Here is a 27,135-nt window from a genome sequence, read left to right on the forward strand (position 1 = left end):
GCTCCTTAGAGAGCTTAATGGAGTTGGATTCGCAAAGTACAGAACAGCCTAGTACGTTTGCAGCTTTAACACTCTCATCGTTGACTTCCCTTGCGCTAACAGTGACGCCTGGTATCTCTTCACTTCAAAGCTTGCCAACTACCGATTTAACAACAAAGCCGCAAGCATCAAGTTTGCACGATACTGGTAAAAGTGAGCCAATGAGCTTGATTCAAAGTACCATCCAACCAACCGCCTCAGCCTCTGGGATCGAACAGGTGAATTCCTACCAAGTTTCTGAGCCACGATCAACTAGCAGCAGTGCCACTACGGACATTCAGGCGAGCGCACCAATTTCGATATCCGGTAGCTTTGGGCAGGAATCAAAAACGGTCGATTCATTCGACAGCCTGCAACCAACCCGCCTCATTCATTCAAGTGCGAAACTCAGCGCCACTCCTTCTACCGCTTCAACCCAAGGAAGCCAAAACGGTGATTACAGTTTGACATCGACTAACGCCAGGTCAGAACCTTCAAGTGAAAGCGCAGTTTCGCCGGTCGGCTCCTCACAAGGCTCGGATGACTTGGCATATCCAAAATCTTCACAGGCAGCCACGGTCACGCAAAACTTGGGTATGACCACCGAGTCTATGGGTGCGTTGACTACAATTGCCGCCAGTAGCACCGCTTCTATGACCACAGGAACATGGTGGCTACCAAGCTCAATTGAAATTCAATCACAAACTTCAAATGCAGGCACCTCGTCGTTCAACCCCAGCGTTACCGCCATCCTACCTCATGTTATAGCGCCACAAAGCACTGTTATTCCTGCACCAGGTACGACGAAAATTACTATAGGGTTTGATCGAGAATTGAACTTCGAGTTTCTTGTTGATCATCCTCAGAGTTCAGCCCAGATTTTCGCTTTCCTACCGTCTGTCCTGGTCTATCCTTTCAGCGCAAATCAAATCAAGGACTTCAATGGATCTAAAAACAGAAATGGCAAATTCATAGCAACATGTGTCCAAAGCGGTACAACGACAGTTGCACCCGACTCTTATTCTTTCCAAGAAATTGGGATTAACCTCAAACAAACCAACGAATATTCTTTTGTCAATGTGTCAGATGTGACAGTCATTGAAATCCAGCCAATGACTCTTAAACAGAGGAACTATCTGCTGTCTATAGCAGTCGTGTATTTTCCAGACGATTTCGTGTCCGAACTCCAAAGCTATATCACCAATACGACTTCTGGTTTATATCACAACCCGAATCCAACTCTCTACGCCCTTGCACAGCTGATTGATCCTTCAATACCGCTTACGGGGTTGGTGGATGGCTCAGCAGGCGGTTCCTCTCCAGTTTCCTCCCAGGATCCACACAGCCATTCGCAACCAGATGCTTCCAAAGCTTCATCTAGCGATGGAGAATCGGGGAGCTTAGAGAGTACGGTGAATTCGCAAATCACTTTCGCCATAACGAAGAGGCTAGTAGCATATCTCATTTGCCTTGTCTTCGGCACGCTGCTATGGATTGTAGCGAGCCTTTTGATGCACAGGTATGTTCAAAATGTCAGGAACAGAGGCGCAAATATGCCCATTATCATCGAGGATTACGAAAAGCGAGAATATTTATCAGCTGATGTGACTAGCCTTCATTCTGCCATTAGCAGTGCACCAAACTGCAATGGCAATATCACTCAAAGAATCAACAAGGAAGCTGCTTCAGATCAACATTTGCCAGGAGATCTTGTAATAACAGGTGACAATACTGTTTACAGTGTTTCTCATGATTTGGAATATTATGTTGCTGAGGATGGCAGTTTCTATTATGCCGGCGCTTTGGACTCCACTACTGACGGAAATGAAAGTACTAAACATACTTCGCCCGATATGGAAGACATTGACGACTTTTTATACTCTGCCGAGCAGCAACGTTCAAGCCTGGCCATGAACGAAACTTCCTATGACATTGGAAGCCTTGAGATTGATGATGAGGGAAATTTCGTTGTATCTGACCCTAGTGAAGAGATCGAACCGATTGCACTCGAGACCGATAACTCAGAAACCGTCGAGTCCTATAACAATAGAAATCTCTACAAAATGACTGAGACTACGAACTCATACCAAAGCTCAAACGAAGCGGCTCAACCAACTGATACCCGGGAGGCCAGTGATCCTTCTTGGCCTATCCAACGTTTCGGCCACGGTTCTATAAGCAGAGCAGCTTATGGCACATATTCCACAGACAATAGTGACAATGTTGCTCAATACCTGCCTGGCGGCGATTCCATCGACGAATACCTGTATGATGGGCTGATCGATGACTTTTCCGCTAGCGGTCCCCTCGAAGTGCAGATTGATGAAATGGACGATGATGTTATTGATATTCACGTAAACGACCTGGACGAGCTCGACGAAGAGATGTACAGAAGACTATCCAAATTAATGGAACACCAACAAAACAATGAGAGCGGAAATCTCCATATTTCGAATGTCATCGCGGCCAAAGCGCAAAGAAGTGAGATAAAGCCAAGAAGCAGTGGCAGACGCAATGACTTTCAATTTTAAGAAGAAGCATAAGTCGCTTATTCTGCAGAACAATGAAACACCCATTGTTCGTTGTAAATTAACTTTTGCATAATTAGCATAGAAACATTTGATCTTTTGAGAGATCATCACTGATGTCTGTAATGATGAACCTTTCTAAGAAGTGTCTTTTATAAGGCGTGTCGCATTAGGCCATCAAGCCATTAATCGCAATAACAAGAAAGCCATTGACTGAATGAGCAGATCAGGCTCACAAAGGACCAGCAAGCAGAATAATTGGCGGAGAAGCTTTAAAGCCTGCTTAAACTGCCGGGCACGCAAGGTCAAATGTGACCTAGGGCCATTAGATGCCCCGAACGACCCTCCATGTAGGAGATGTAGAAGGGAGGGCAAAGTATGTGAATTCTCAGAGGCTAGTAAACGAACCCTACGTGATAAGAGTATGAACCTTATCAATTCGGAGACTAATGATGACTCTGACGGCTGGCGAACAGCGATCGTTGGTATGATAAACGGTAATCGAGGAACTCCGAATAATGCACATAATATATCAAGCTCTGGTCTCAAATGGAAGTTCGATACCAATTCGATGCAGAGTGCTTTAGTGTTTCTGGCGAAAGCTGCCGGCTCAGTCGCGAAGCAGGATGATTCAATGACGCAATTGGATCGCCAAGCCATGTCGAGCGCTTCCAGCGGTGCTCAGCAGGGCAGCTTAATCTCTAACGTTTCTTTGAGCATTTCAGATGATAGTACTGCCGTTTCCCTGCAAGATATCGATACGTCAAGCGAGAGAGCTGCCCCACTCATCAAGAAGCTCAGTAGCGTGAGACCAAAGTCTTCAAGGAGGCTTACAGATATTCAGTACATTGGGCCTGGTAAACTTATAACTGAGGATGAAGCGGTGAAGCTAATTGAGGTCTTTTTTCTAACTATGCATCCATTCTTTCCTCATATCCCGCTTCAGTTGCATGATCCTAGAGAACTGGTTAGGTATCCGCTATTGTTATGTGCAATAATTACCATCTCGGCAAGATACCATGCGTTCCATGAAATAGGATTGAAAGATGACGATAGTCATCGCCGTCACATCAAGGTTCATGAGCAGCTGTGGGTTAACTGCCAAAAGCTCATATCCAAGACGATATGGGCCGAGGCTAGTACAAGGTCCATAGGTACTGTGCTTGCATTTCTTCTCTTCACTGAATGGAACCCCAGGGCCATTCATTGGAATTGGCCTGACTACGCCAATCAAGGTGATGATGCACAGAATTCCAGGATGGAAGTGTCCGAGTGGTCGAACACGGAAGGTGATGGCGGACTCAGCGGCATGGCAGCGATCAGGCGCAGTGACAGGATGAACTGGATGCTTACTGGCACTGCGGTGCGGCTGGCCCAGGATATGGGTCTCTTGGAGATCAGCGGCAAGATATTTACCGCCGCACACATAGCGGAGACATACACAGCAATGAACGTTGGACAGCGGTCGACATTGTCCGAGTCCTTGAGTGAAATCAATTTTGATGCCTTGGAGGCCGACCGAAGCACCGAATCTGCGGAGCGTATTGGTGGAAACGAGAAGTTTTACTTAGAGCAGATCTTGCAGGATGACGAGAGCAAGGGCAGGTGGACTGGATTTCTTCATGATATCAAAGAAAGCTCATCGAACTGCGGGGCAGGACCTCTGAGTGACGTTGAGCTTGAATTTCTGAATGACGAGTACGTACTGTATTACGCTGCAAGCGATGATTCACGTCCCAGGAACTCTCCGGACACGCTGCCTTATCCTTTAAGATTTACTCAGGTTCAGAGAGCAAAGATCGAGCTCTTACGTATTATATCGATCGGCTACGAGTCGATATACTCAGGAAAGGACAGACAGCAGCTACTCCTGAATGATCCCAGACGCAACCTAGCACTGCTGCAGATCATATCTCCGCTGATTGAAAGCTGGGGCAAGACCTACCAGGCGCTGCAAAAGCCAGCGGAAGGCTCGCTCGACGACAGCGGCAGCAACCCCTCCCACAGCAGAAGACAGTCTCTGTCGCTGGTGCAAACAATAGACGGAGAGAGCCTAATATGCGAGTACAACTACTGCCAACTCTACGTCTACTCCCTCGCGCTGCAGGTCGACGTGAGGGAAAGCCAGCTGAAACCCAACGACATCACCAGGTGTGCCAAATACGTAGAGCTGGCTTACAACGCCGCCAAGAAGCTGCTCGCGTCTGCTACAAGACTGCAACGGCTCCAGTTACTGAAATGCGTGCCCGTGAGATGGATCGTGAGGATCGTCAGATCGGTCGCCTTCATCGTGAAATGCTATCTGACGCTCATGGGCAACACAGCCCTCAACGACCCGCTCACCTCCACGATCCTCAAGCTCACCGTTATCTCCCCGGAAGAACTCCTACAAACAATACAAACCGCGGCCATCATACTCAGGGAGGCCAGCCCCGACGAACTGCATCTCTGCACCCGCTATTCCACCATACTCATGTACCTGTGCTCCGAAATGCACAACAAAGAGCCGCAACCACCACGACCGGCCCGAGAAACCTCCAGACCTCAGCACACGCCGCAAGACACCACAACGGCCTTCCTAAACGACTGTCCGAACTCCCACCGCACTCCCTCGCTCCCCGCGGAGGTACTCGACTGGTTCACCACCAGCGACGAAATTGGACTCGATTTCGTTGAGTCCTGGACCGAGATGATCGAACAGCGTTACTTACAGAACAGCGAAGATGTCAAGGAACAGCTGCTAGACAGCTTCTACGATCAACTCTCCTCCAGCTCCCTGCACAGCCCCCACAAGCATTGAACCCGAGCTCCCAATGCCCTATACATCGCCCTGCGTGTCCAAGAATGCTCAAATTTTTCACTCGTTGACGCACAACCTGCAATACGGCTATCGTTGCGCGAATTAATCGCAAGCGGGATATCTTTGCAAGACTACGGCCCGTTATCCGCTATTGTGAGTTACATCACAATGACCAGGCAGCATGTGCCGGTCAATGGATCAATTGATTGCTTGATTCCTCGTTATACTGAGTGTGCTGTAGAAAGCTGCGCACTAGAAGTTCGTCGATGGCCTGCCGAGGGCATCGCTTGGCACGGCGATTGACGTTGATGGACTTAGACCAGTTGATGGATTGGCGATGGGATTTAACTGAATTTATCTCGGCATTGGATGGTTGTTGATGCTGGTGGTGTCGGAATTTGAGTGGTTTCCTTGCAGATCACGGTATCATTGTTCTGTCGGTGTGTGAGGCAGGCGGATTCTTTTGTTGGGAGCTCGAAGAACGAGTGTAGTGTAGCATAGGAAGGCAATTCAGTGGATTTCCCCTTGCTGTGCGGTTTTTTACTCGTACCATCTTGCAAGAGATACTTTAGTGAGTTAGATACTCTTGCGAAGACCTATTTGACGTTTGGAAAAATTGCAAGTTGTCAAGAGCAGCCGGCGTACTGCAGCATGCCTAGGTCGATCAGAGTCGGAGATTGTTTCGATAATGACGATAATGGGGTGTGGTCGTGGTATCTGAGTCACATTAGGAGCGGCGATTTTGAAGAGTTCAGCAGGAATGAGCTGAAGATCTCGCTGCTCAAAAGATTTCTGAACACGCATTTTGGACCGGCAAGCCGCGGGCAGTGCAAGCAGAATACGAAGATTCTGTTTGTGTCGATCCCCGACCAGGTTCACCGGGACCTCCCCCTGCTGGAGAATTTTTTGCGAGATTACTTCCATCTGGAGCATCTGGAGCATATCGAGATCACCAGGCTGACGCAATCGAGGGTGTACAACCATGAAAACCACTACGTTTTAATCGATAGGGTGAATAATTTTGGTGACCCGACTTTTCTGCAGTTCGCGAGCTCCAAGTGGCAGTCGCAGCTGTCGCATCAGCGGGCCCGCAAGCTTTCGAACCCTGCCTCCAGCATTGACATGGATCAGAAACTCTGTGGTACGGTCACGGAGCGCAGTGGTTTGAGTTCAGACTCGACGTCATCGGACGGCACTCGAAATCTCGGCTACGGGTACAGGAGAGAGCCGCAATTCGTGGAAGTGAATTCCATACAGTCGGAAAGCACGACTGAACCGGCTGATTCGAATTGCCGCGCTGAGGATGACATAGGAGATGGTGACAGTGCGTCGGTAGTCCTCAATTTTTCTCACTCGTTGCTGCGAAGGCGGATTGAAGCGAGGAAACTTGCAGCATTAAAAGAACAACAGCGAACAAAAAATGTCGAGGACGATGAACAGTCTTCGTCGATGCCAGACGGCAGTTGCACCATTTACAGCCCGCCGATCTCAGAAAATGTCTCGATTAACAGTTTCGAAGAGAGCATAAACGACCGAAGGAGCTACTCAGGTCAACCGATATCTCTCACAATAACCAGAAATGAAGAAACAAATAATGAGAGTTCTGATGAGTCTCAGGAAGAGAAAACGTCAGACGTATCAAGCATTAGTGAATCGATGAATAGCTTGGAGTCTGCTACTTCTTTCGGTGAGGATTGCGATCTTGATAATGGAAGCGAGTCGTCAGATTACTCTGTGCTTTCTATTTTACCGTCAATCTCGATAAGTGATGCCATGGGACACTTTCGGCTGGTTTTGCAATCCACGTTATTGCAGAATCCTGAGACTAAAGAAATTTATACAGCAATCCGGCAGTCCAACAATCAGCCTGCCGTAGCGGATGTGGAAGATGACTGGCTTTTATACGATTCTCATTTCTCCATGAATAACCTTCAAATGCTTACTTTGCAAGATCTACTTGACGCTAACAGGTCTTTCCCAAAAATTATATTCTACAGCATGATTGTTGTATCTGACGAGCAGGAAGAGCTGTTAAACCTCAGCAACACGCACAATGGACTGGAATCGTCTTCTCAAATGACTCTACAGCGAGCAACAAACGCGACACCCGCGGTACCGAGAGTGAATTCCACTATTTCAGTATCCGAAGACCCGCAAGAGTTTTACGCTAGCATAGATGACGTTAAGGCGTCATTCTCAAAACAGTCGGGCCCTCAAACGTATGCTGCCACAAGGGTGCAGTCCAACGCCACAGCAGGTCATATTTCTGTTCGTAGAGTCAACAGTATAGGCGACTGGGCTTTTAGTCATAATAGCGATCCGAGAATCAGCGATCGAGAGAAACGACATAACACTAATGGCATTGATACGCATGCAGAGTCTAACAAGCAGGGCATACAATGGTTATCGCTCAATAAACCACCCTCAAGAAACCGTCTATCAAAGGTCAGCACTGTTGGATCTTTGAACGTTGTCGAAAGGTCAAAGAGTACGCCTTTGCCTGGGTCGCTCAACGATATGGATGGCGAGTGTAAACATTGGAAGGATAAAATAACGGCATTCAGACGGAAGAAAGCCCAGCGGGGACACGGGAATGAAAGGGATTGTGTAATAATGTAGCATAATATGAAAAACTAATGAATCCATTTTAATTTGTTTCTAGTGATACACATCGGACGCTTGTCACTTCAATTATACACTACCAAGAAATAACCTGCTATTTCAGTTCCCATTGCTTTCCTTCTTACTTCCACTTGCGTAGTAGCAAGGTGCGTATATTATCTGTGTAATGAATTTGCCTTCATATCTGGTCGTGCAGCCCACACTGATCATCTCTTCCCTGATGCTGCTAGTTAATAAGTGATTCAGATTAACATGAGGAATGATATGATTCAAACCGTTAGAATTCCCGCTTAAATAGTTGGGTTTCTGGAATTCATTGAATATCTTATTCAGATAAGTGGAATTCAAATATACAGGAAGGTCTGGTACTGGATATTTATCCAGGAATAGTTGTTCAGCAGTTTCCGCGTCCAAAAGCCCACCTTGCTGGAGATTTGCAAAAAGATTATCTTGATTACAGTCCACTACGTTCTGTAAGAAGCTGGGCTGATCATATGAGGGTGGTTCCGCAGGTGGCTGTGGCGGTGTGGGAAATTCATTTTCATCGTTCTGACCTAGGAAATTACCAGCTTTGAATAGTTCGGGTATTTCATTGGAATATTCATATTTCTTGGGCTTTAAAGCTGTTATGAGATCTATGCTGCTTGATGTTTGTTGCATCATTGGGGATTTTCTCATTGCCGAGTTACAGCGACTGACACCCGTGTAGTCTGAATACGGTGTCCCTGACCTCTCCGGCCTATTCGAATACGAAGATGTATGTCGAGCGGCTAAAAGAGGTCTCTCTCCTCTATTGGGTACAGGTTCCAGCAAGGTTCCTTGAGAGGGAGAAGGGTTTCGGTGGCTGTTATCAGGCTCGCTAATTTGATGTGGGTAATTGGGAACTTCGATTTCATTTCTGTAAGGCTCAACTTTCTCATAACCGGGAAGTACTTCGAACCAATTGACTATGTTACCCACTGAATCTGTTGCTGAAGGAAGAGCATTGGAATGCCTTATTTCACCGTTAATGATGAACTGAAACTTATAAATCCCTGGTGGCAACCACAAATCAGGGACGTAAAATGTCCTGTCATTTTCATCAAACTCCATTGAAAACGTACCATGAAAAGACTTGTCGGATGGATCGAAGTTCAAAGCGGATGCAATATCAGTGCTTATCACCGTTATTTTGCACTTGGAAGGATCTTCGATTGGATCTCGCCACTTCAGGATAACATGAACCTTTTCCGGCTCCGCATTTGAAAGTACAGAGCTGGTAGATGGTGATATCGAAGACGAGTTATGTCTCTTTGGTGACATGCGCTCAGTCTCCCTATGCTCAATAGAACCTTTCTCAAAGGAATCGATTCTGTTAAAGCCTAAATCGTGGTGCAGGTGGTCAAAACCATCAAATCTGTCATTCCTTGCTTCTTTGGTGGTCGGATTGGAAGTAGACTGAAAAGAGGGCAAATCAGTGCCATATCCTAATGATTTTAGCTTCTTTGACTCAGGCAGATTCCCATTTTCTAGGCTTTCGTAGGAAAATGCATTCTTATCAATCTTCGATTGTTCAACGAGGCTTGTATTACCTAGTTTTTCTTTGGCATTCTTTGGCCTCTTCCGTTTCATATCCCTTCTTAAGACATTTTGTAGAAACGACTGGTTTAACACCACATCTTCGCATTGTAAATAGCCATCGTCACTGATGTCGTCCAGATCGGACGTATCCGCATCTGCATCGTTATTTTCGTCGTTCGTTTTGCTGGCCGGACTCTTTGGTAACTGAAGATGCAGAGCACTGTAGATATCGACGCACTCTGATCCACTGTTATCTGCAGATGGGGATCTCGGACTCGTAGAGCTCGCCTCGCTATCATTCATTAGATTCTTCTTGAGAGCCACAACACTCGGTCTATTCTGAGTAGCAGCATCCTGGAACTGCCTTGGGCTCTTTAAACTATTCTTCAGTCTATTTTGCAAATCCGCCGCAGGCACTGCATCCTGTCTAGTTGGCTGAACCGTCGGGGTAGAATGGCCGGGAGTTAAGAAAGAAGGCACTTGGCCATTATCATGGGAAGGTTTTAAGGACAATCCTGCCATGTTATTATTAATGTTCTCCGTAGATCCCCCGCTCTCTCTGGCCTCCTTTACTGTGTTTTCCATTGAATAATCGGACTTGAACAAAGAGGGAGTGTGAGAATGATAAATATTATCCCGCTTGCTGCCGATCTTCTTGGATTTCAGGTGTCTTGTATTCCTGCTGGGGAAGAGCTGCGACGTGATACTCTGTTGTCTGCTGTTAACAATATCTGAAGCGTAATTTCCTGGCTTAAACGGAGGGATGGCATCGGCTTGACCATTAGCAGCATTAGCATGTTGCTGATATTGCTGCTGCTGCTGAACCGAAGGCGTGTTACCCATTGCTTACCGTACGGCTTGTTAAAACCGAAAACTCAAAGAATCACAACTAGGACAGCGTTCACAACTCAAATGAACTTCCGGTCAGGTAATTAAATACTTACCAGAGCTCCAGAATGCCGCTGAGACCATCTGATAGCAGTAGTAATGGTCAGCGTACTGATGGCTTATAGCTTGGAACCCCTTGACGGCCGGGTGACACGACGCGGACTTCTTGCGGCGTCAGTAAATAAAATACTGACACTTCGACGACGCATTTAAAGGTAAGCAGCGGATATTTTACTATGATCCACGACTGTCGCATAGGTATTGCACTACGCTACGAATTATACCCAAAAAATGTAAAATTAAACTAGAAAACCCGTTTAGAGATTGATCTGCGGCTGTTTCTTGCTCATATGCCTGTCGAGCACGGACTGAACGTCCTCGGCTTCCACGACGACACCCTTCTCTGAACATTTGGCCTTCGTCATCAACTCTCCGCACAGCCCGTCGATATCAATGGATGAGTATTTGGGATGAGCCGTTATACGGTCCCACACTTCTGAGCATTTCAACAGTTTACCGTCTCGAGAAGGAACCACATCTTTTTCGGGAGTTTGTTTGTCCTGCTGCTGTCGCGATGTAGCGGCAGGCTCCTCATTTATTAGATTGTCGTTGACAAAGTTATCTACAGCGTCGTTTGCCTCTGTGTCGTCCAAAAACTCTGAAAAGAGATTGTTCTCGCCTGGGTTCTCTCTAAAGAAGAGACCCTCGTCATCCTCGTTGGGGAAAGCTATATTTGCGTCGATAAATGGCAGTAAATCTTGCTTTTTCTTGTCGTTGTCATCGTAAGCGAATGTGAAACCGTCGCCGGCGGGAAATTCGTTAGTGAGCTTTCCTGGTGTCAGTCCCCCTGACGGGAAACTTGTCTGGCCAAAAGCTGGAGACGTCTTTGTGTCCCATGAGTTCGTTAGAAGGCTGGGCGACACCAAGTCTCTAGTCCTCATGGTCGCGTCGTTCCCAACAGACACGGGCGTAAGCCCTGTGAGGCTCTTATTAGAAAGAATAGGACACTCTTTGGTGCCACACGCTTGGTTCATCTTTGAGCAGAACTCCGACACTTGCTCATCGAACTGGTCGTCGAAATTGAACTGATTCGAAAACAGTGTACTATCGTAGTTGAGAGGCGCTCCCACGCTCTCGTTTTTAGCGCTACCTGAAGCGAATTGCGGCAGCTGTCTAGCATCGTCGTTATAAAACATATTATCCATCCACCCGGTGCCTGATGTCGATGATGAATTAGACCTAGAGCTTGGAGTCTGGTTGATAATGGGCACCGAACCCAGGCTCAGTGAGTTCTTGTTGCTATTCGCACTGTTCTCCGAATTAGTGCGCTGGCTGCTCCTCCTACGGCCCATCGAGGACGAAGAGTTCACTGAAGTCGATGAAGAAGAAACCATCGAGGATCCCGGTGACGGAAACTGTGCGGCATCCGTATCCTTGCGGCCTTTCCAAGGAAATGCAAACGTGAAATCCATCTTCCTCCGTATGTTTGCCTCAATGTCATCTGAATCACGTTTCACTGAACCGTACGGCTCCCCGTGCTCACCAGCCTTCTCCGCCTCCTCATGCTTAGCCAAATAGTCCAAGACTTGAACATCGGAGTCCTTCTCTGGTCTGTACCGTTTCAACTCACTCACTAAACTCGACAGCTGCGATCTTAAGAACTCGGTTTCTAGCATACTATTCTGATTCATTTGCTCCAAGTTCTTGACCTTCTCTTCCAGCTCCTTCATCTTTCTCTCCTTTCTCTCCCTGAAGGCCCTTTGCGCCGCCCTATTCTGCGCCGTTCTCTTGTTCTTGGCCTCGTCATCCAACAATTTCCTTCCAGGCTTGGCTCCCTTCTTCTTAGTCTCAGCACGCTTCACCACTTCCGTTGAATCCAGCTCATTCGAATACGCTGCATCGTTTCCCAGCTCCAAAGGCCTCTTGACAGTTTGAATACTCATTTTTGCCTTCAAACAGTTAACACACCCAACACCCTCAAGACCAGTATATTAGTCAGGCTCAACGTTTGAACTAAGGCTTGATATTCAACCGTCCGTGAAGCTGACTCATTCCTTGTAGACGGTGGCAAGGTTCTTGAATTACCAATCGTTGTTCAGTGGCCAAAATGCGATTTCGCTCTACACAACCACCCGAGCCCTGAAAACGGGAGCCCTACAAGCCCTAAAGGTAGAGCCCTAAACACCCGGAATTAAAGAAACCGGACAGGAACCCACTTCTCTTAACTCCGGTCCGGACAGCAGATGCAAATCCTTCGTTTAGGGCGTGTTGGCTCGTTTAATCAAAACATCGAAAAACGAAAAAATCCTCGTTTAGCGCTATCGCTCAAAGCTATACGAGCTTCACAGACCATTTTTTTCACTTGTCGCTATTCTCGAGACAGTTCTTGACGGCTTTAATAAGGGCCTTGACGTTTATACATGGGGAATGCTGTGCCATTGGCAATTAGCTTTCTTGTCTGATTACTTGCTGTAACGAGACGGTAGCCAGTTCTGCTAAGCTACAATCCGGTTCCCCATTCAGAGAAAAGATAGTTTAAGATGTCAGATGCTACTGAGTTAAGACGCAGACAGGCGGAATTCTCTAAAGAGCTGCATGGTGATGACATTGGATCCAAAACAGGCGTTTCCGCATTCCTGTCGAAAAACAGGTCTGCCCAGAAGGAGGCGGTGACCAAGTATCTAAAACATTGGGACGGCAAGGTGGACAAGGATGCCGAGGACAGACGTCTGGAGGATTACAACGAATCTACGCACTCTTACTACAACGTTGTGACCGACTTCTACGAATATGGTTGGGGTTCTAGTTTCCATTTCTCTCGTTATTACAAGGGTGAGAACTTTTTCGCCGCTATGGCCAGACATGAGCACTACCTGGCTTACAAAGCTGGTATCCAAAAGGGCGATTTAGTTCTTGACGTTGGTTGCGGTGTCGGAGGTCCAGCGCGCGAGATATCGCGTTTCACCGGGTGCAACATCATCGGTTTGAACAACAACGACTACCAGATCGCCAAGGCCAAGTGGTACTCGAAGAAGTACCATTTGGAAGATCAATTGGACTTTGTCAAGGGCGATTTCATGAACATGGACTTCGAACCAAACACCTTCGACAAGGTGTACGCCATCGAGGCTACATGTCATGCGCCAAGCCTGGAGGGCGTCTACGGCCAGATCTACAAGGTCTTGAAACCTGGCGGTACTTTTGCCGTGTACGAATGGGTCATGACCGAGAGATACGACGAATCAAACCCTAAACACAGAAAGATCGCCTACGAAATCGAAATTGGTGACGGTATCCCAAAGATGTTCCATGTCGACGTCGCCAAACAGGCTCTGACTAACGTGGGCTTCGAGGTCTCCGTTGCCCAGGATCTTGCCGACAACGATGATGAGGTTCCGTGGTACTACCCACTGACCGGCGAGTGGAAATACGTTCAAACACTAACCGATCTCGGAACTTTTTTCAGAACTTCCTTCTTTGGTAGAAAATTCACCAGCGCCATGGTCTCACTGATGGAGAAAGTCGGCATCGCCCCAGAAGGCTCCTCAAAAGTCACCAACGCCTTGGAAGAAGCTGCGATCGGTTTGGTTGCCGGTGGCAGAGAAAAGTTATTCACTCCTATGATGCTGTTTGTCGCCAAGAAACCACTCGACGCATCCGATTAAGCCGATGTCTCTCATATGTGTGTAACGATGTTACCTCGCAAAACTTGTCTTGATTATGTATATTCAAATCATTTTACAGAAGAAAATCATTTACTGTCATCGCCGCGTCAGTCCCGCAGACTCCGTCGCGCAGTTAAATAATAAACTAATTTTCGCACATGGCACCCTCGACAAGGTTACCATGGAATTTCTGTATGTTTCTCAGGGATATAAATAAGGCTGAAATAGCTGCCATAGAAATCAATTATATTCTGAACATAATTTGCACGTTTTTAATTACGTATGGCAATTTTAATTACTTCTTGGCGAACCATTTATAAAAGGCTTGGCATTTCATCAATTCTAGCTTTTAACACTTGTAAAAAATACCCAGATTAAGAGAGGAAAAACACCGAGATGCCAGTAAGATACGACACTAAGCATATTGACCATCCAGTATGGCGAGACTTTCCTACATCACTAGCCGACATGAGGCATCGCGTTATAGATCAACCGCTCCGAGAGGTTACATGGTTTAAGAAAGAAAAGGCAGCTGAGGATGAGTCTGGAGGGGATACAGATATCATGGCCACGGATGCTCCAGATACGAAGGGTGGTCCTGCCGAGGAAGACGACAAGCGGAATAAATATTGGGCCATTATCACAACTGGCGCTGGTCTATTCTCCGATGGGTACATCAATAATTCCATTAGTACTGTGTCACTGTGTCTGTCGATTATCTATGGCGATCAATATCTGAATTCTCGTGCGATTCAGAACGTATCTTCGATTGCATTTGCAGGGACTGTTGTGGGGCAATTGGGCTTTGGTTATATTGCCGATAATTATTCCCGTAGGGCTGGGATGTTGATTGGCACTACGATGTTGATTCTGTTCACCATTCTTTGCGCTGGTGCTTGGGGTGTGGGCACCTCTGGTACGAATGCCGGGGGTCTGTTTGCTGCTATCACTGCTTATAGGTTTTTCCTAGGTATTGGCATCGGTAGCGAGTACAGTAGCAGTTCGCCAGCGGCCGCTGAGGCTTCTAATCTGTTGCCTGCAGGTAAAAGAAACAGATATTTTTGTTGGTTTACTAATTTTATGATCGATTCAGGGTTTGTCGTTAGTTCATTCGTTCCGCTGGTCTTGCTATGGATTTGCGGCTCTGACCACTTGACTCCCGTTTGGAGAATTACCATTGGTTTAGGTGCTCTGCCGCCTCTCAGCTTGTTCTATTTGAGATTGAAATATAAAGAGAGCGCGGCCTTCAGAAAGACCAAGTTTCAAAAAGTAATGCCCTACTGGACGATCATCAAATTTTACTGGTTCCGGTTGGCCGTTGTCTCCATAATCTGGTTCTTGTACGATTTCTCTGCTTATGCCTTTGGTACTTATTCCTCCATCATCATTAGTATAGTTCTAGGCGAGGATGCTTCCCTGGTTCAGAGGTTCGGTTGGAACGTGGTTCTCAACCTCTTCTATATCCCCGGTGCCTTCTTGGGCGCTATATTTGCCGATTGGTGGGGCCCCCGTAACACTTTGACGATTGGATTAATCGTGCAAGCTGCACTCGGCTACGTCATGGCTGGAGCTCTGGAGCACTTGCGTAAGCACATCGCAGGTTTTGTCGTAGTCTATGGTATTTTTATGACGATGGGTGAATTTTCTGCTGGCGATAACGTCGGTCTACTGGCTTCAAAGACTATATCCGTTCCAGTGAGAGGCACGCTTTATGGTGTCGCCGCAGCTATTGGTAAAGTCGGTGCATTTGTTGGCAGTTACGTCTTCCCTGACATTATCAGAAATGCGGGCGGCTACGATACCACTTCCGGCTTGCAAGCACCTTACTGGGTTGCATCGTCGCTGTGTGTCTTCTCAGCACTGCTAGGATACTTCTTCTTACCTCCTGTTGATCAGGAATCCAGTAATGAAGAGGACCGCAAATTTTTGGAGTACTTAAGCAGTACTGGTTACGATATCATCCAATTGGGCTACCCCGAGGACTCCAAGGTCGAATTTGGCCACGAATCCTCCTCTGATGCAGACTGGAAGACCAAGGAGAAAGACCACACTGAGGAGATCTTTTAGACTTGTCACATCTGGACCGCGTTAGCATGAGGATATCTTCCACATTAAACTTGTCAAATTGCAAGCAAAACATAAACTTCCAAGCGCTCGGTTGCCTGCTGGATCTGTCCGCACGTCGATGATCCCAATCGGATTTGAACAATGTTAATGACAGTACATATGCTCTTGCCATTATATAATTTTCTAACCAGTCAGGGAACCTTCATCAGCGGACAAGTTAGTTAAACGCTGCAGCGGGCCAACAGGCATTCCAACGGCTGGCAAGTCTTCTTACAGACAATTGATATATCAATCTAGTCACTCAAGCGGTCTTGAACACCAAAAAGGCTAATGGTCCAATGTAGAAGTACATGAAGTAGCCCTTCTCGTGCGTGACATAACTTCCAAAATTCTTGCCCACAATGACATGCCATGTGCTACCGTACTTGACATCCAATTGCTTCTTGATAGAACCTGCTATATCTCGCTCTAATTCAAACTTATCCACTGCCTCAGAACTAATGGCAAACACGTCCTCTTTCAATTCTTCCGACTTCTCATGGGAGGTTAGTAAACCATGCAAAACTCCGAACCACACCTAATCAGCAAAATAACTTACAATATCCGATGCTTTCAATATGGCTAGATTCATTCGTCGTGGTAACGAAAGTTGTTAGTAAACTTGTAGGCGATAAGCTGAAGCAAGCGAAACTCCCACAGAAAAGAACATACGGTTACTGCTGAGGCTACTCATCTTGGATCTTCGGATGGCTTTAAAGGACTCCTTTAGGTCTTGTGTGCTGTCTAAGGAAGGGGAATAGCTTTAAAGCTCGCGATGCGTTAGCTAAAAGGCTAAGAAATAGAGACCAAGCAAGAACGGTGAAAGCAACGGAAGGGAAACGATTCGACTGCTCATGAATATATTTGCAGATTCTGAGGAGGAAGACAATAACCCATTCAGCGGGACGAACCATCTTTATGCCTCTGGCATTGCTGCCGTAGCTGATGGTGAAGATGATTTCATCCCTAAGGGCATCTTTGTGGAAGAGGAGGAGGAGGACGTCAGTGAAGTTGACAGTGGTCGCGATAAAAGTGCTGTAAGCCACAAGCAAGATGACGAAGTTCATGACGAGTCTTTCGGAGCCAGTTCTTTGACTGCGAATGCACCATTTGAGCCTTATGTGTCACTATCTATGTCGATGGCCAACGGGAATGCGGGTGCTGCCTTACCAGAGGATAATGCTGTGATTAGCATCCCCGAAGCTGGTGATTACAAGGATCCCTGGGGGAAACACGCCATTGGCTACGTCATCAAGTACCAGGGCAAGGAGATTATCAGAAGATATTCTGAATTTGACACACTGCGACAGGCATTGATAAGATTGTTGCCGACAATAGTGGTTCCGCCTATTCCCTCGAAACATCCGTTGATCAAGTACTTTCTAAGTCCTTTATCAGTCGAGAACGACTCGAGGATCATAGAGAAGAGAAAAAGGATGTTGGGGTCGTTCCTGAATAACTGCCATGCTATATGCGAAATCAGGGACCATATAGTATTCGCCAAGTTCCTGAATCCGGAGTATTCGTGGAAGAATGTCTTGAACTCCCCACCAATCGTGATTTTACCAATGAACAATCTGCTGGCGCCACCTTTGAATCCGACGAAACCAAGCCCGCTACATCTATTGCTGCCAGCTCAAACGGCGTTATCAAGGCTGGATCCGAAAGCGCACAATGGGAGCAGCATTGAGCTGGAGACGAAATTTGCTCACCTGGAAGGGTATCTAGCGAAATACAAACAAGCGCTACAGCCTCTGCACAGGATTCTTAGACAGCATCGACTTCATTTTCGCAATTTATCGGCGTTGTTCTCTGAGCTCGGGGCCTACTACAATGCGTTCAGCTTGGAAGGTAATGTCATCACATCGAAATTGTCAGCCGCCCAAATAAAACCGCTCTCAAACGGGATAGAGAAGATAGGACACGGATTTGATGTTAATTATGTGAGCTCCGAAATCTTGGTTGAGAAATTACTGACAGTGCTGGAAGAGCCAGCGAGCGAGATACTGCAATTTCTTGAGGAATCACAAAGGGTACTTCTTTTCAGGAAGCTGAAGAAGTTGCAGTATCAAATAATAGAAAATACTCTGGCTAAAAGAGAGGCTCGAATAAAGAGCTTGAAAGAGACTCAACATCAGTTGCAAAGACTCGAAGAGGCCTTATTGCAAAACGCAAGAGAATCTCCAACGATTGCCAAAGCCGTCAAGCATCGAGAATCTGGTAACCTCAGCGAAAATGCAGACCAGATTGAATCTCAAAATGCCGAGTCTGAACAACAGAATCTAGGGCCCACGCAATCCTCCCATACGCAGCCGCCGAAGCCGAGGAAAAGAGACAAAGCCAGAAGATCTGCTCGCTCAAGTGACATGGAACCTCATCTGTTGACCGAAGAAGAGAGACAAGAAGAGATACAAAGGCTATACAAAGAAGTTGAAAAACTAAACGATTGTTTTGCGCTTATTAAGAAAGACATGGACGAAGTTAACCAATCCTCGCTACGAAGCTTATCTGCTCTAGTCGAATACATTGACAGGAAATGGACTGTGATGCTTAAAGATTTCGCAAAAGCTATGGTTTGCTGGCTAAGAGAGTGCTTAAACGCATGGCAAAACGCAAGGCAGATCGTCAGTGGCATCGAGCCCTGAATATGCCACACTATTGGTCTCGATGCCCTCATTACGCTGCCTATTCCGCTCGAATTGAGCGTATTGAAGCTTTACTCTGGTCAGAAATTAGTGTCCGGTGTCCCCGGTATTCTCGGACAGTCCGGTCGCCTGATCTTCAAGCTGAAAAGTACTAATTTGCCACCTCCCTTGTAGAGAGAGTTTATGAAAGGTCGAACTAAACTGAAGCGACGAGTCGTACTCTTCTAACGATGCCTACATCACATGAAATTGACACTGTTCTCACCACCCTGCAAATGGAAGCGGATCCGGAGCTCGCTCCGCTGTTTTTAGAGTTCGAAGAACTATACGAACAGAAGCTATGGCATCAGCTGACAGAGCGGTTGACGGTGTTCTTTGACGATTCGAGGTCGATTCCATTGAGACTAAGAGTTTATTGTAACTTTGTCTCGAAATTCCATGACAAGATCAATCAATTGAGTGTCGTAGAGTTCTTACTGCAATCGCTCAAGACTCATGAAGATCATGATGAATCTCTGAAGTTTTTAACGGAATTAGAACAGTCATTTAAGGATATTGATGCAAAGAAGCAGAGAAATGATGGCCTGAAAGATCACGAAAACGGATGTCTATTGATAGAGATTGAGATTGCAAGGATATATCTCTCCAAGAATGAATTGGTTAAGAGCAGAGATCTGCTAGACGAACTGGAGAAACTTCTGGATCAAAGGGATGCAATGCCATTGAAAGTAACAAACGCATTCTATTTAGCGAACGCCGAATACTACAGATTGAAGCAGGATTTCAACTCTTTCTACTACACGAGTCTTTTGTACCTTTCCACCATCCCACAGCAAGAGAAGCAGCCAGAGGAGGACGCAGATAAGTACAAGGAATTAGCTTACAATCTAAGCATTGCAGCTCTTTTGGGAGACAAGATTTACAACTTTGGAGAGCTTCTTCGTCATCCCATAATGAAAAGCATCATCAACGATTCGGCATACAAGTGGTTATTTGATCTGTTGAACGCTCTGACCGTAGGAGATTTCGACCAATTTGACAGCCTAATTGGCGTGCAGATACCAAAAGTCCCCATACTGAGCGAGCATGAATCGTTCCTGAGACAGAAGATCTGTCTGATGACCCTAGTCGAAAGTGTGTTTGCGAAGAACATCAGAACCCTCTCATTCGACGACATTGCCGAAGCAACACATTTGCCGAAGAGCAACATCGAACATTTGGTCATGAGAGCTATCAGTCTGAATTTGATCAAGGGCTCCATCGATCAAGTCAATGAACTTGTCTCTGTGACCTGGGTGCAGCCAAGAATCATCAACGCCGAGCAAATCGCCAGGATGAAAGACAAGTTGGTCGAATGGAGTGAAGAAGTTTCTGCATTGGGTGAGAAAATCGATGCCAATGGTAGAGCCATTTGGGTCTAAGCCGGCAGCGAATACTCGTTCAAGCGAATTTAACGTTATGTAATAGATAGTTGGCCAATTTTGCATTCCTAGGCACTTCGTCATGCAGTCCCATGTCGTCAAAGTAGCTGCTGAACGATATTCTAGCCTTCTGCAACACGGACGACATGTAATTGGATTGCCGAAGCGATAGTAATTCATCGCCATACGAGTGGATGAGATGTATATGTCTCAAGGTCTCAGGCAACCTATCAGTTGATTGCTCAAACTCTTCGAAGTCTCTAGTATAGTCCGCGAAAGCTTGGGAGACGAAGTAATCGTAGTTTGGGTACTCATCTAGAAGCTGTGCCAGTGAGTAGATTCCATCTACCATAAAAACACCCTGTAGTCTCGATCTGACAGTGTTCAGCCTGTCCAACGACGGAAAAAGGCTCTCATCAGCCACTGCAGTTTGCCATGCTAGCGTTGCGCCAACTGAGTGGCCCACAAGTTGCAAGGAAGTCAACCGATGGTCCTCGACCAGCCTGTAAAGGTTCTCCACAACGTCTTGCACATGAACGGGGTGGCGAACATTTGGCGAGAGGCGGTAGTCAATGCTGAAGAGAGAGTATGCCAACTCTTGTTCGGAACGATGTGCCAGAAGAGCAGATAGCTGCTTGAAGACCGTGGGAGTGCATGCTTCGTCAATCCAAGCGCCTCCATGGATGAATACCAGTGCTTTCCCAGCATCACTGGACGGCTGGGGCCTGTAGAACGTTTCTGTCCGACCATAACGGGACTCGTCAGTTCCCATCTTGAGACCTGGTGCGTTGCAGCTGTAAGGTTGGTTTTCGACAAATGCATGGGATTGTTATACAACTCACTTTTCTACACACGTTTACTACTCTTTGACCTTTGGCTTCGACCATTCGACACGCAAGATCAAATTCATGAAACCTCTTCCGTCTAAGAACTGCAGAGCCTGTTCAGCGATCTCTTCGCTGGCAAAGGTGACAAATGCCAGACCTCTCGACCTGCCCGTTTCTCTATTTCTCACCACGACAACCTTAGGGATTGGCGCAAAGGGGAACAACAGCTCCTCCCGCAATGTGTTTTCGTCTGCGTTTTCGTTCAACTGCGTTATCTTCAAAGTACTCATGTCGTCACGCTCCCTGGCGTCCCTGTAAGCGTCTGACGAGGGGTCCTTAGCACCGGCACGGAGTGAAGGCGGAACGTATCTGGCGCCGCCGTCGACGGCTGCGGCAGCAGCCGCTGCCGGCGTCTCCTCCTGCGCCTCTACGCCCTGCGCTGCCGTGCTGCCGGGATCTTCCAACGCTGCAATGTCGTTTAATATACTCTTGAAAGGACAGTTCATCGTGTAATGCGCGTTGCCACACAACCGACAGCTGATAACGTTGTCCGAGCTGATCTTGGCCTTCTTAGTCTCCTCCTGTTCCAGCTGTCTCCAGTTTCTGCTCAATCTCAGCTGCACTTCCTCGCCAAGCTGCGTCGTCGAGTGGTTGGGTCCCGGCGGAGCGTTCCTCTCTTCTCCATACTTGGCCCACTGTCTTCTCGCTGCCACAGACTTATGAACCTTCTCTGTAACCTTGATCTCCCTCACTTTCTGCGTCACCCGGTACTTTTGACCGTTTTCGATCCTGTAACTGATCACAGACTTCGAACCATCTGGGTTCTCAACAACCTCCGGCAAAAGAGTCTCAGTCATCACCGTCTAAACACCTCTAGGATCCTCAACAGGGCCTACTTCCTCTATCAATCTGGTCCTTTCTTAGTCTTAAAGTGATGAGCTGCTTCAGTATGGGAAAATTTTTCAGCACGTACAAAGTGATCTCGAGATCAACAACCTACAAAGGCCATCAAGGCCAACTATATAAGCTTCAGGACAGTTGAAGAGCAGGCGATTGGTGGGCGGTGTCGAGCCATGGCGAAGGCTAAGTCGAAGAATACGATTGTGAAACTGATATCGTCGGCAGCTACCGGGTACAGCCGGCACGTCACGGTGAGCCGGGGAGCTCCGCTGGTCAAGCAGGTGAGATACGACCCGGTAGCGCAGCGCCATGTGTTGTTCACCGAGGCCAAGAAGAGGAAGATTGCGGAGCGGAAACCGCTGGACTTTTTGCGTACTTCGAAATGAGCGAGTTTACTTGTAAATAGATAGTGTGTAGGAAATAGGCAGGGTCCGGGCTCGTGACAGAATTAATGCTATTTAAGTACACACAACAGATGTTAGAGATCATCGGTGGCCCCAGCTGCTGCCGCCGCCGTATTCGGACCGGTTGCCCTGGTCTCCCCAGGTGGAGCGGCTGCCGCTGTCGTGTCCGCCCCAGGTGGAGCCGGGAGCCTGGGCGGTGTTGCCCCAGGAGGAAGCGCCGCCGGCGTTCTTGTTGCCACCCCAGGTGGAGGTGCCGCCGTAGGAGGAGCGGTCGCCGCGGCCGCCCCATGCAGATGACGCGCCGTTGGAGTCGTCGTTGGAGGCCCAGGTGGAGGCTCCGCCCCAGCTCGATTTGCTGCCCCAGGCACTGTTGCCGCCCCAGGTGGAGGTGGCGCCGGTTCCCTGGCCACCCCAGGCAGAGGCGCCGCCGGCCGGCTGGCCTCCCCAGGCGGAGGCTCCGCCCCATGTGGATGTGCTGCCCCAGTTGGAGGCGCTGCCTGCGGCAGCTTGAGAGTTGACGGCGGGCGTCTTGCCACCATCGAAGGAGCTCCAGCCGGGCGTCATGCCACCAGCAAGAGGCTGGCCGGGCGCGTGTGGTGCTCCGACGTTGCCTCCCGTGGCCATGTGTCTTGGAGCACTAACGTAGCTCGGCCCGATCCTTGCCTGCGGTAGTTTACCACGGCGGTTGACCAGCTCATCGTACGTGACACCTTCGCCGCCCTCGCGGTTATAGTAGGTGAGCCTGTGCTTGTCGATGGTGATGTGCTTGTTCTTGGAGTGTAGCTCGACGGTAGCGTTCTCCCCGTTGACGTCCTTCACAATACCCAGCTGGCCCTTGTAGCCAGCTGAGCGAATCCTAACGGTCTTGCCCAGAGCCAGGTCGCGCCCCAGTCGAAGTTGGTTCTGTTGCGGCTGCTGTAGTCCTAACTTCGAAGGCGGACCCATCTTTGAGATAACATCCGGGTTGATCTTATTCAGGTCCAGTTTGTTGTTCAGTAGGTTGTCCTTGGATGCAATGGCTTCGACATTCATCGGGTTGACGAGGAAAACACCAGCATTTTCCAAAATTTTCTTAGACATGACGAATATTTGCTGAGACTGAATGTAAAGCACTTGACCCTCTCTGCGAGCACCGACTTTCTCCACGACCGTATCGCCGATCTTTATTTCATTTCCATTGGCGTCGACTGCCGCTACGCGGGCACGAGCAGTGTTTATCTTGCTCAAGATAGACCCTTTGGTTATGGTCGACACTTTACCGGAGTCATCGATAACCTTGAAGATGTCGTGACCGGCCTGAATAATACAGGCAGCGTTCTTAGCACTCAACTCGACGATGTCGTGAAGCGCATACTGGCTTGACGTTGGCGTAGAATCGATAGATTTTGTTAGATTGTTGGCGGTTATGGTCACTTCTTCTCTCGTTTGATTCGACATAAACGTAACCTGGCCCTGCTTGACCGTAAGCACTAGACCGGCATCCCCCTGGTGTTCACCGCTAACGACAGTTACGTGATCACCAGGTTCGAAAACTTTCCTCAAACTGGACATTAAAAATTCTAGAGGTTTGCTTGGAAATTCAGGAACCTTGACGGTGGCAACGTCCGTCGCGGTTTTCACAACGATACCTTTAGAGCCACGTTGTTCACCGTTTAGGACCTCAACACGATCACCAGGCTGGAAAGTGACACGAGCGGCTTGTGCCTTCTTGATTGTTTGCGATATCGAGGTCAAATCAACTGCTCCCTCCTTGGAGCCAAAACGTGCTAGCTCTTCCACTGTTGGCTGTATATTCTTGGTTTCCACATGCTGTATTCTGAACGATTTGTATAGATAACCATCAACATAGTCATCATTTTTGTAAGTGAAATGGTGATCGTCTCTTTTATACAGGTTAGCTTGATCTAACCGCAGCGCCATAGTCGGATTAAACAACTGTGGTGGAGGTCTATGGGCAAAAGTTGGCCTTCTAGCTTTACGTTGATTTGTAGCAGGATCGATATCATCAAATTTACCGTAGTCTAAACGTGGAACAATCTTCAGCATCACTTCCAGGTTATTCTCACTAATTTGATCAACCACCGCCAAATCACCCTTATATATGCCCCTTTTGATCCGGACATAGCTGCCTTCTTCCAGAGCCACGTCATCCGATTTGCTTGGCTTCAGCAGCAAAGGCAATTCTTGGACCGGAATCAACAATTTCTGAGCGATGTAAATGTCGGGAACACCATTACAAAACTTTTCGATCACCGATTGCTTCGGTGCTTCGATATAAAGTCTCCCGGTGTAGTTGTCTCTCTGGAAAATAGATAAAATCTTCAACTTCTTACTCCCCATGGCCCTATCCAGATTAAACTTCTTTTTCAGTAGCTTTCGAACCAACTCTTTCTCCTTGCCGGGCCTACAACGCACACCCCAGATCGTGGCCGTATCCACACTTGGCAAGAGAAATCTCTGTGGGACGTAACCATCCTGCGCAGCAGCACGGTACTGCTTCGAACTACTTCTACCATACCTTTCCCTCAGTTCTTTGGCCAGTCTTTGAGCGTCTTCCTCCGACGATTTATTCAGATCCTGATCCAGCTGTCTATGCAGCCTGTCCTCTCTCTGAGCTTCAGCGCTCTCATCATCATCGCCTCTTGTAATGAAACCTTCTCGAATAAGTTCTGACTCCTCTTCGTCCTCCTCTTCGTCTTCATCGTCGCTAACTTCAGCTTCAATATCCAAAAACCTATTTCTCTCCTGCCGACGTTTCTTCGATGGTCCTCCTTCTTCCTCTTCCTCCTCCTCGTCCTCATCGTCATCTCCATCGCTGTCGTCCCTTTCTTCCTCTTCATTCCCACGTTCTTTCTCCTCTTTAGGCTCCTCTACCGTCCGTTCCTCACGAGGCCTCTTATGTGTCGCTTCAACTTTGGCTTCATCTTTCTCCCCATTCAGCGACGCAACAGCGTTCTCCGCTTCTGATTCCTTACTAGACCCCTCAGTAGCTTTCTCAACGCTGCCTGCGACTTGCTTGCCATCTTCCCCAGTGGTATCATTACTAGTTTTTTGTTCCTCTCCTGTCGTAACCACCGGCACTACTTCATCGGATTTTACCTCTTTGTCAGCAACCTTATCGTCTCCCTGACTTTCAGACATCCTGACTGCCTGCAAACCGTCCTTCCTCTTCGTTGCCACCTACAATAACACCGGTTTCCTTCTTATAAACCTGTTAATCTCTTAAAGGTCTGGCAGGAAAACTTTTCTTAGCGGCTTCACTAGACAGGGTAACCCATTATTATAGAGTATATAAAGAGCCGATGAGCTCTATGAAGCGTTTCTAACGCTAAATGAAGGTCTAGATGGCTAATTGGGCCGCTAGATGGCGGTATTAGCTGCGTAGGATGGAACTGAGCTATGAGAAAGTGGAAGCCTTCATGAAGGTGAAAGTTCCGCAGGAAATCGAAGATGAAATTCTCGCAACGTATGCGGCGTTCAGTCTGGAGCATGACATGACACTGGATGAGCTGGAGAAGTACTTTGAGCAGCTGGAGCTGCCGCGAGAGCTCACCAAGATTATTCCCAGAAATGAACTGGTCATAGAGGGGACCAACGTTGTGGACTTTGCCAAACTGCTTACAAGTACGTATCATCTGTTGATCTTTATGAACAACGAGAAGACTATCTCGGAGATGTGGTCGTTGCTAGTAGAGGGCTGCGGCAGAGACCGGGACTTTCCCCAGGTGCAGCTGAAAAATCACGTCTTGAGTTTGAAGGATCTGCAGAAGATCAGGAACTACATTGGCGTCGAGCAGTCCAGCGGGATCGTCGAGATGATCAGTGTCGCCACGGATGGCAGAAGAGTGTATATGACATATTTGGACTTCGCCTATGTACTGGGTAAATTGGGATATTTAAGGTTTTAGCGGGGTTGCGGTAGCTTCAGATGATATGCTTAGCTTTGAAGTAGTTCTTCAGATAGTTTACCTGCCATAAACCTAGTGCAATCAAGACGATGATCACCAGGATGGAAAAGTTTCTCACCCTCCTGTTAGTGGATTCGTTTGTATCTCTCAGTCTCTCCTCTCTGTTCTTCAGATAGGTCAGTTCATCGACGATCTCATCTGCCAGCTCTTCAATTCTGCGCAGCTCCACTTCGATCGGTTTCAACTTCTCGCTGGCGCTGATCTTGTTCCAGTCACGGGCCTCTGAACCACTCTCGATGTCCAATTCGACAGATCTGCTCATCGATCTGCCAGAGTACGTAGCAACGTTTTCCAAACACACATCGAAAGAAGTAGTAGAAGGTGCTGTGAAGGCAACACGAGCGTTGCCAACCAGATCCCTCTTTCTACGGTACTCGTTGCCAATAGAGTCGCGTACGTAGAGGTTCAGAGTTTGGCCGTCGCCGGCAGAGCCATCAGTAGATATGTCTATGACAACCAGTTGGCCTTCATTCACGAAGTCACGAACACAGAATGGTTCGGGTTTCGTCGAAGCTGGGATATCAAAGCGTAGTGCGGTGACCACGCTCGCTAGCAAGGCAGAAAAGGCTAGGAAAAATCTCCAGAGTGGAACTTGCATCTCAATAACAGCTTAATGGAACGGATCCGGCTCTAAAGCTCGATTAATGGCCCTTTTCCTGTTGCAATCGATAGTGTTGATTTTTCTAAGAGTCGTCTTTCTATTTGATGCGTGTCACTTTGAAAAATGCTAAGCAAGTTCTTAGTAGGACTAAACTAAATATTTACACGAATTTAAGTGTCCTG

At 47.6% G+C, this 27,135-nt stretch overlaps 16 protein-coding genes across 16 annotated transcripts; 9 read left to right on the forward strand and 7 right to left on the reverse strand.

Moving 5' to 3' along the window:
- Nucleotides 1-17: 17 nt before the first annotated feature.
- HKR1 (Hkr1p) lies at nt 18-2,549 on the forward strand (the record flags this gene model as incomplete). Its single annotated transcript, XM_037281508.1, has 1 exon — nt 18-2,549. One exon carries the CDS (start codon nt 18-20, stop codon nt 2,547-2,549), a length of 2,532 nt encoding a protein of 843 aa, XP_037137403.1.
- Nucleotides 2,550-2,763: 214 nt separating this feature from the next.
- On the forward strand, nt 2,764-5,346 carry ARO80 (Aro80p; the record flags this gene model as incomplete). The annotated part of the gene is made up of 1 exon (XM_037281509.1): nt 2,764-5,346. One exon carries the CDS (start codon nt 2,764-2,766, stop codon nt 5,344-5,346), a length of 2,583 nt encoding a protein of 860 aa, XP_037137404.1.
- Nucleotides 5,347-5,997: 651 nt separating this feature from the next.
- On the forward strand, nt 5,998-7,965 carry GIS4 (Gis4p; the record flags this gene model as incomplete). Its single annotated transcript, XM_037281510.1, has 1 exon — nt 5,998-7,965. The coding sequence occupies one exon, from the start codon at nt 5,998-6,000 to the stop codon at nt 7,963-7,965; it is 1,968 nt and encodes a 655-aa protein (XP_037137405.1).
- A 102-nt stretch (nt 7,966-8,067) lies between these two features.
- Nucleotides 8,068-10,371, reverse strand: SIP1 (Sip1p; the record flags this gene model as incomplete). Its single annotated transcript, XM_037281511.1, has 1 exon — nt 8,068-10,371. The coding sequence occupies one exon, from the start codon at nt 10,369-10,371 to the stop codon at nt 8,068-8,070; it is 2,304 nt and encodes a 767-aa protein (XP_037137406.1).
- Nucleotides 10,372-10,733: 362 nt separating this feature from the next.
- HG536_0A05470 (uncharacterized protein) lies at nt 10,734-12,359 on the reverse strand (the record flags this gene model as incomplete). Its single annotated transcript, XM_037281512.1, has 1 exon — nt 10,734-12,359. The coding sequence occupies one exon, from the start codon at nt 12,357-12,359 to the stop codon at nt 10,734-10,736; it is 1,626 nt and encodes a 541-aa protein (XP_037137407.1).
- Nucleotides 12,360-12,956: 597 nt separating this feature from the next.
- On the forward strand, nt 12,957-14,081 carry ERG6 (sterol 24-C-methyltransferase; the record flags this gene model as incomplete). Its single annotated transcript, XM_037281513.1, has 1 exon — nt 12,957-14,081. The coding sequence occupies one exon, from the start codon at nt 12,957-12,959 to the stop codon at nt 14,079-14,081; it is 1,125 nt and encodes a 374-aa protein (XP_037137408.1).
- Nucleotides 14,082-14,477: 396 nt separating this feature from the next.
- Nucleotides 14,478-16,148, forward strand: HG536_0A05490 (uncharacterized protein; the record flags this gene model as incomplete). The annotated part of the gene is made up of 1 exon (XM_037281514.1): nt 14,478-16,148. One exon carries the CDS (start codon nt 14,478-14,480, stop codon nt 16,146-16,148), a length of 1,671 nt encoding a protein of 556 aa, XP_037137409.1.
- A 301-nt stretch (nt 16,149-16,449) lies between these two features.
- DYN2 (dynein light chain) lies at nt 16,450-16,881 on the reverse strand (the record flags this gene model as incomplete). Its single annotated transcript, XM_037281515.1, has 3 exons — nt 16,450-16,680; nt 16,747-16,769; nt 16,860-16,881. The coding sequence occupies 3 exons, from the start codon at nt 16,879-16,881 to the stop codon at nt 16,450-16,452; spliced, it is 276 nt and encodes a 91-aa protein (XP_037137410.1).
- A 160-nt stretch (nt 16,882-17,041) lies between these two features.
- SNX41 (Snx41p) lies at nt 17,042-18,832 on the forward strand (the record flags this gene model as incomplete). The annotated part of the gene is made up of 1 exon (XM_037281516.1): nt 17,042-18,832. One exon carries the CDS (start codon nt 17,042-17,044, stop codon nt 18,830-18,832), a length of 1,791 nt encoding a protein of 596 aa, XP_037137411.1.
- A 230-nt stretch (nt 18,833-19,062) lies between these two features.
- Nucleotides 19,063-20,253, forward strand: RPN9 (proteasome regulatory particle lid subunit RPN9; the record flags this gene model as incomplete). Its single annotated transcript, XM_037281517.1, has 1 exon — nt 19,063-20,253. One exon carries the CDS (start codon nt 19,063-19,065, stop codon nt 20,251-20,253), a length of 1,191 nt encoding a protein of 396 aa, XP_037137412.1.
- A 19-nt stretch (nt 20,254-20,272) lies between these two features.
- On the reverse strand, nt 20,273-21,025 carry BNA7 (arylformamidase; the record flags this gene model as incomplete). Its single annotated transcript, XM_037281518.1, has 1 exon — nt 20,273-21,025. The coding sequence occupies one exon, from the start codon at nt 21,023-21,025 to the stop codon at nt 20,273-20,275; it is 753 nt and encodes a 250-aa protein (XP_037137413.1).
- Nucleotides 21,026-21,112: 87 nt separating this feature from the next.
- TIF35 (translation initiation factor eIF3 core subunit g) lies at nt 21,113-21,937 on the reverse strand (the record flags this gene model as incomplete). Its single annotated transcript, XM_037281519.1, has 1 exon — nt 21,113-21,937. One exon carries the CDS (start codon nt 21,935-21,937, stop codon nt 21,113-21,115), a length of 825 nt encoding a protein of 274 aa, XP_037137414.1.
- Nucleotides 21,938-22,153: 216 nt separating this feature from the next.
- Nucleotides 22,154-22,366, forward strand: MRPL39 (mitochondrial 54S ribosomal protein bL33m; the record flags this gene model as incomplete). The annotated part of the gene is made up of 1 exon (XM_037281520.1): nt 22,154-22,366. The coding sequence occupies one exon, from the start codon at nt 22,154-22,156 to the stop codon at nt 22,364-22,366; it is 213 nt and encodes a 70-aa protein (XP_037137415.1).
- Nucleotides 22,367-22,465: 99 nt separating this feature from the next.
- Nucleotides 22,466-25,525, reverse strand: SPT5 (transcription elongation factor SPT5; the record flags this gene model as incomplete). Its single annotated transcript, XM_037281521.1, has 1 exon — nt 22,466-25,525. One exon carries the CDS (start codon nt 25,523-25,525, stop codon nt 22,466-22,468), a length of 3,060 nt encoding a protein of 1,019 aa, XP_037137416.1.
- Nucleotides 25,526-25,770: 245 nt separating this feature from the next.
- On the forward strand, nt 25,771-26,292 carry RAD33 (Rad33p; the record flags this gene model as incomplete). The annotated part of the gene is made up of 1 exon (XM_037281522.1): nt 25,771-26,292. The coding sequence occupies one exon, from the start codon at nt 25,771-25,773 to the stop codon at nt 26,290-26,292; it is 522 nt and encodes a 173-aa protein (XP_037137417.1).
- Nucleotides 26,293-26,308: 16 nt separating this feature from the next.
- ERV25 (Erv25p) lies at nt 26,309-26,950 on the reverse strand (the record flags this gene model as incomplete). The annotated part of the gene is made up of 1 exon (XM_037281523.1): nt 26,309-26,950. The coding sequence occupies one exon, from the start codon at nt 26,948-26,950 to the stop codon at nt 26,309-26,311; it is 642 nt and encodes a 213-aa protein (XP_037137418.1).
- Nucleotides 26,951-27,135: the final 185 nt, after the last annotated feature.

The sequence above is a fragment of the Torulaspora globosa genome, chromosome 1 (genome assembly GCF_014133895.1).
Source record: "Torulaspora globosa chromosome 1, complete sequence".
In the NCBI taxonomy this organism is placed as follows: domain Eukaryota; kingdom Fungi; phylum Ascomycota; class Saccharomycetes; order Saccharomycetales; family Saccharomycetaceae; genus Torulaspora; species Torulaspora globosa.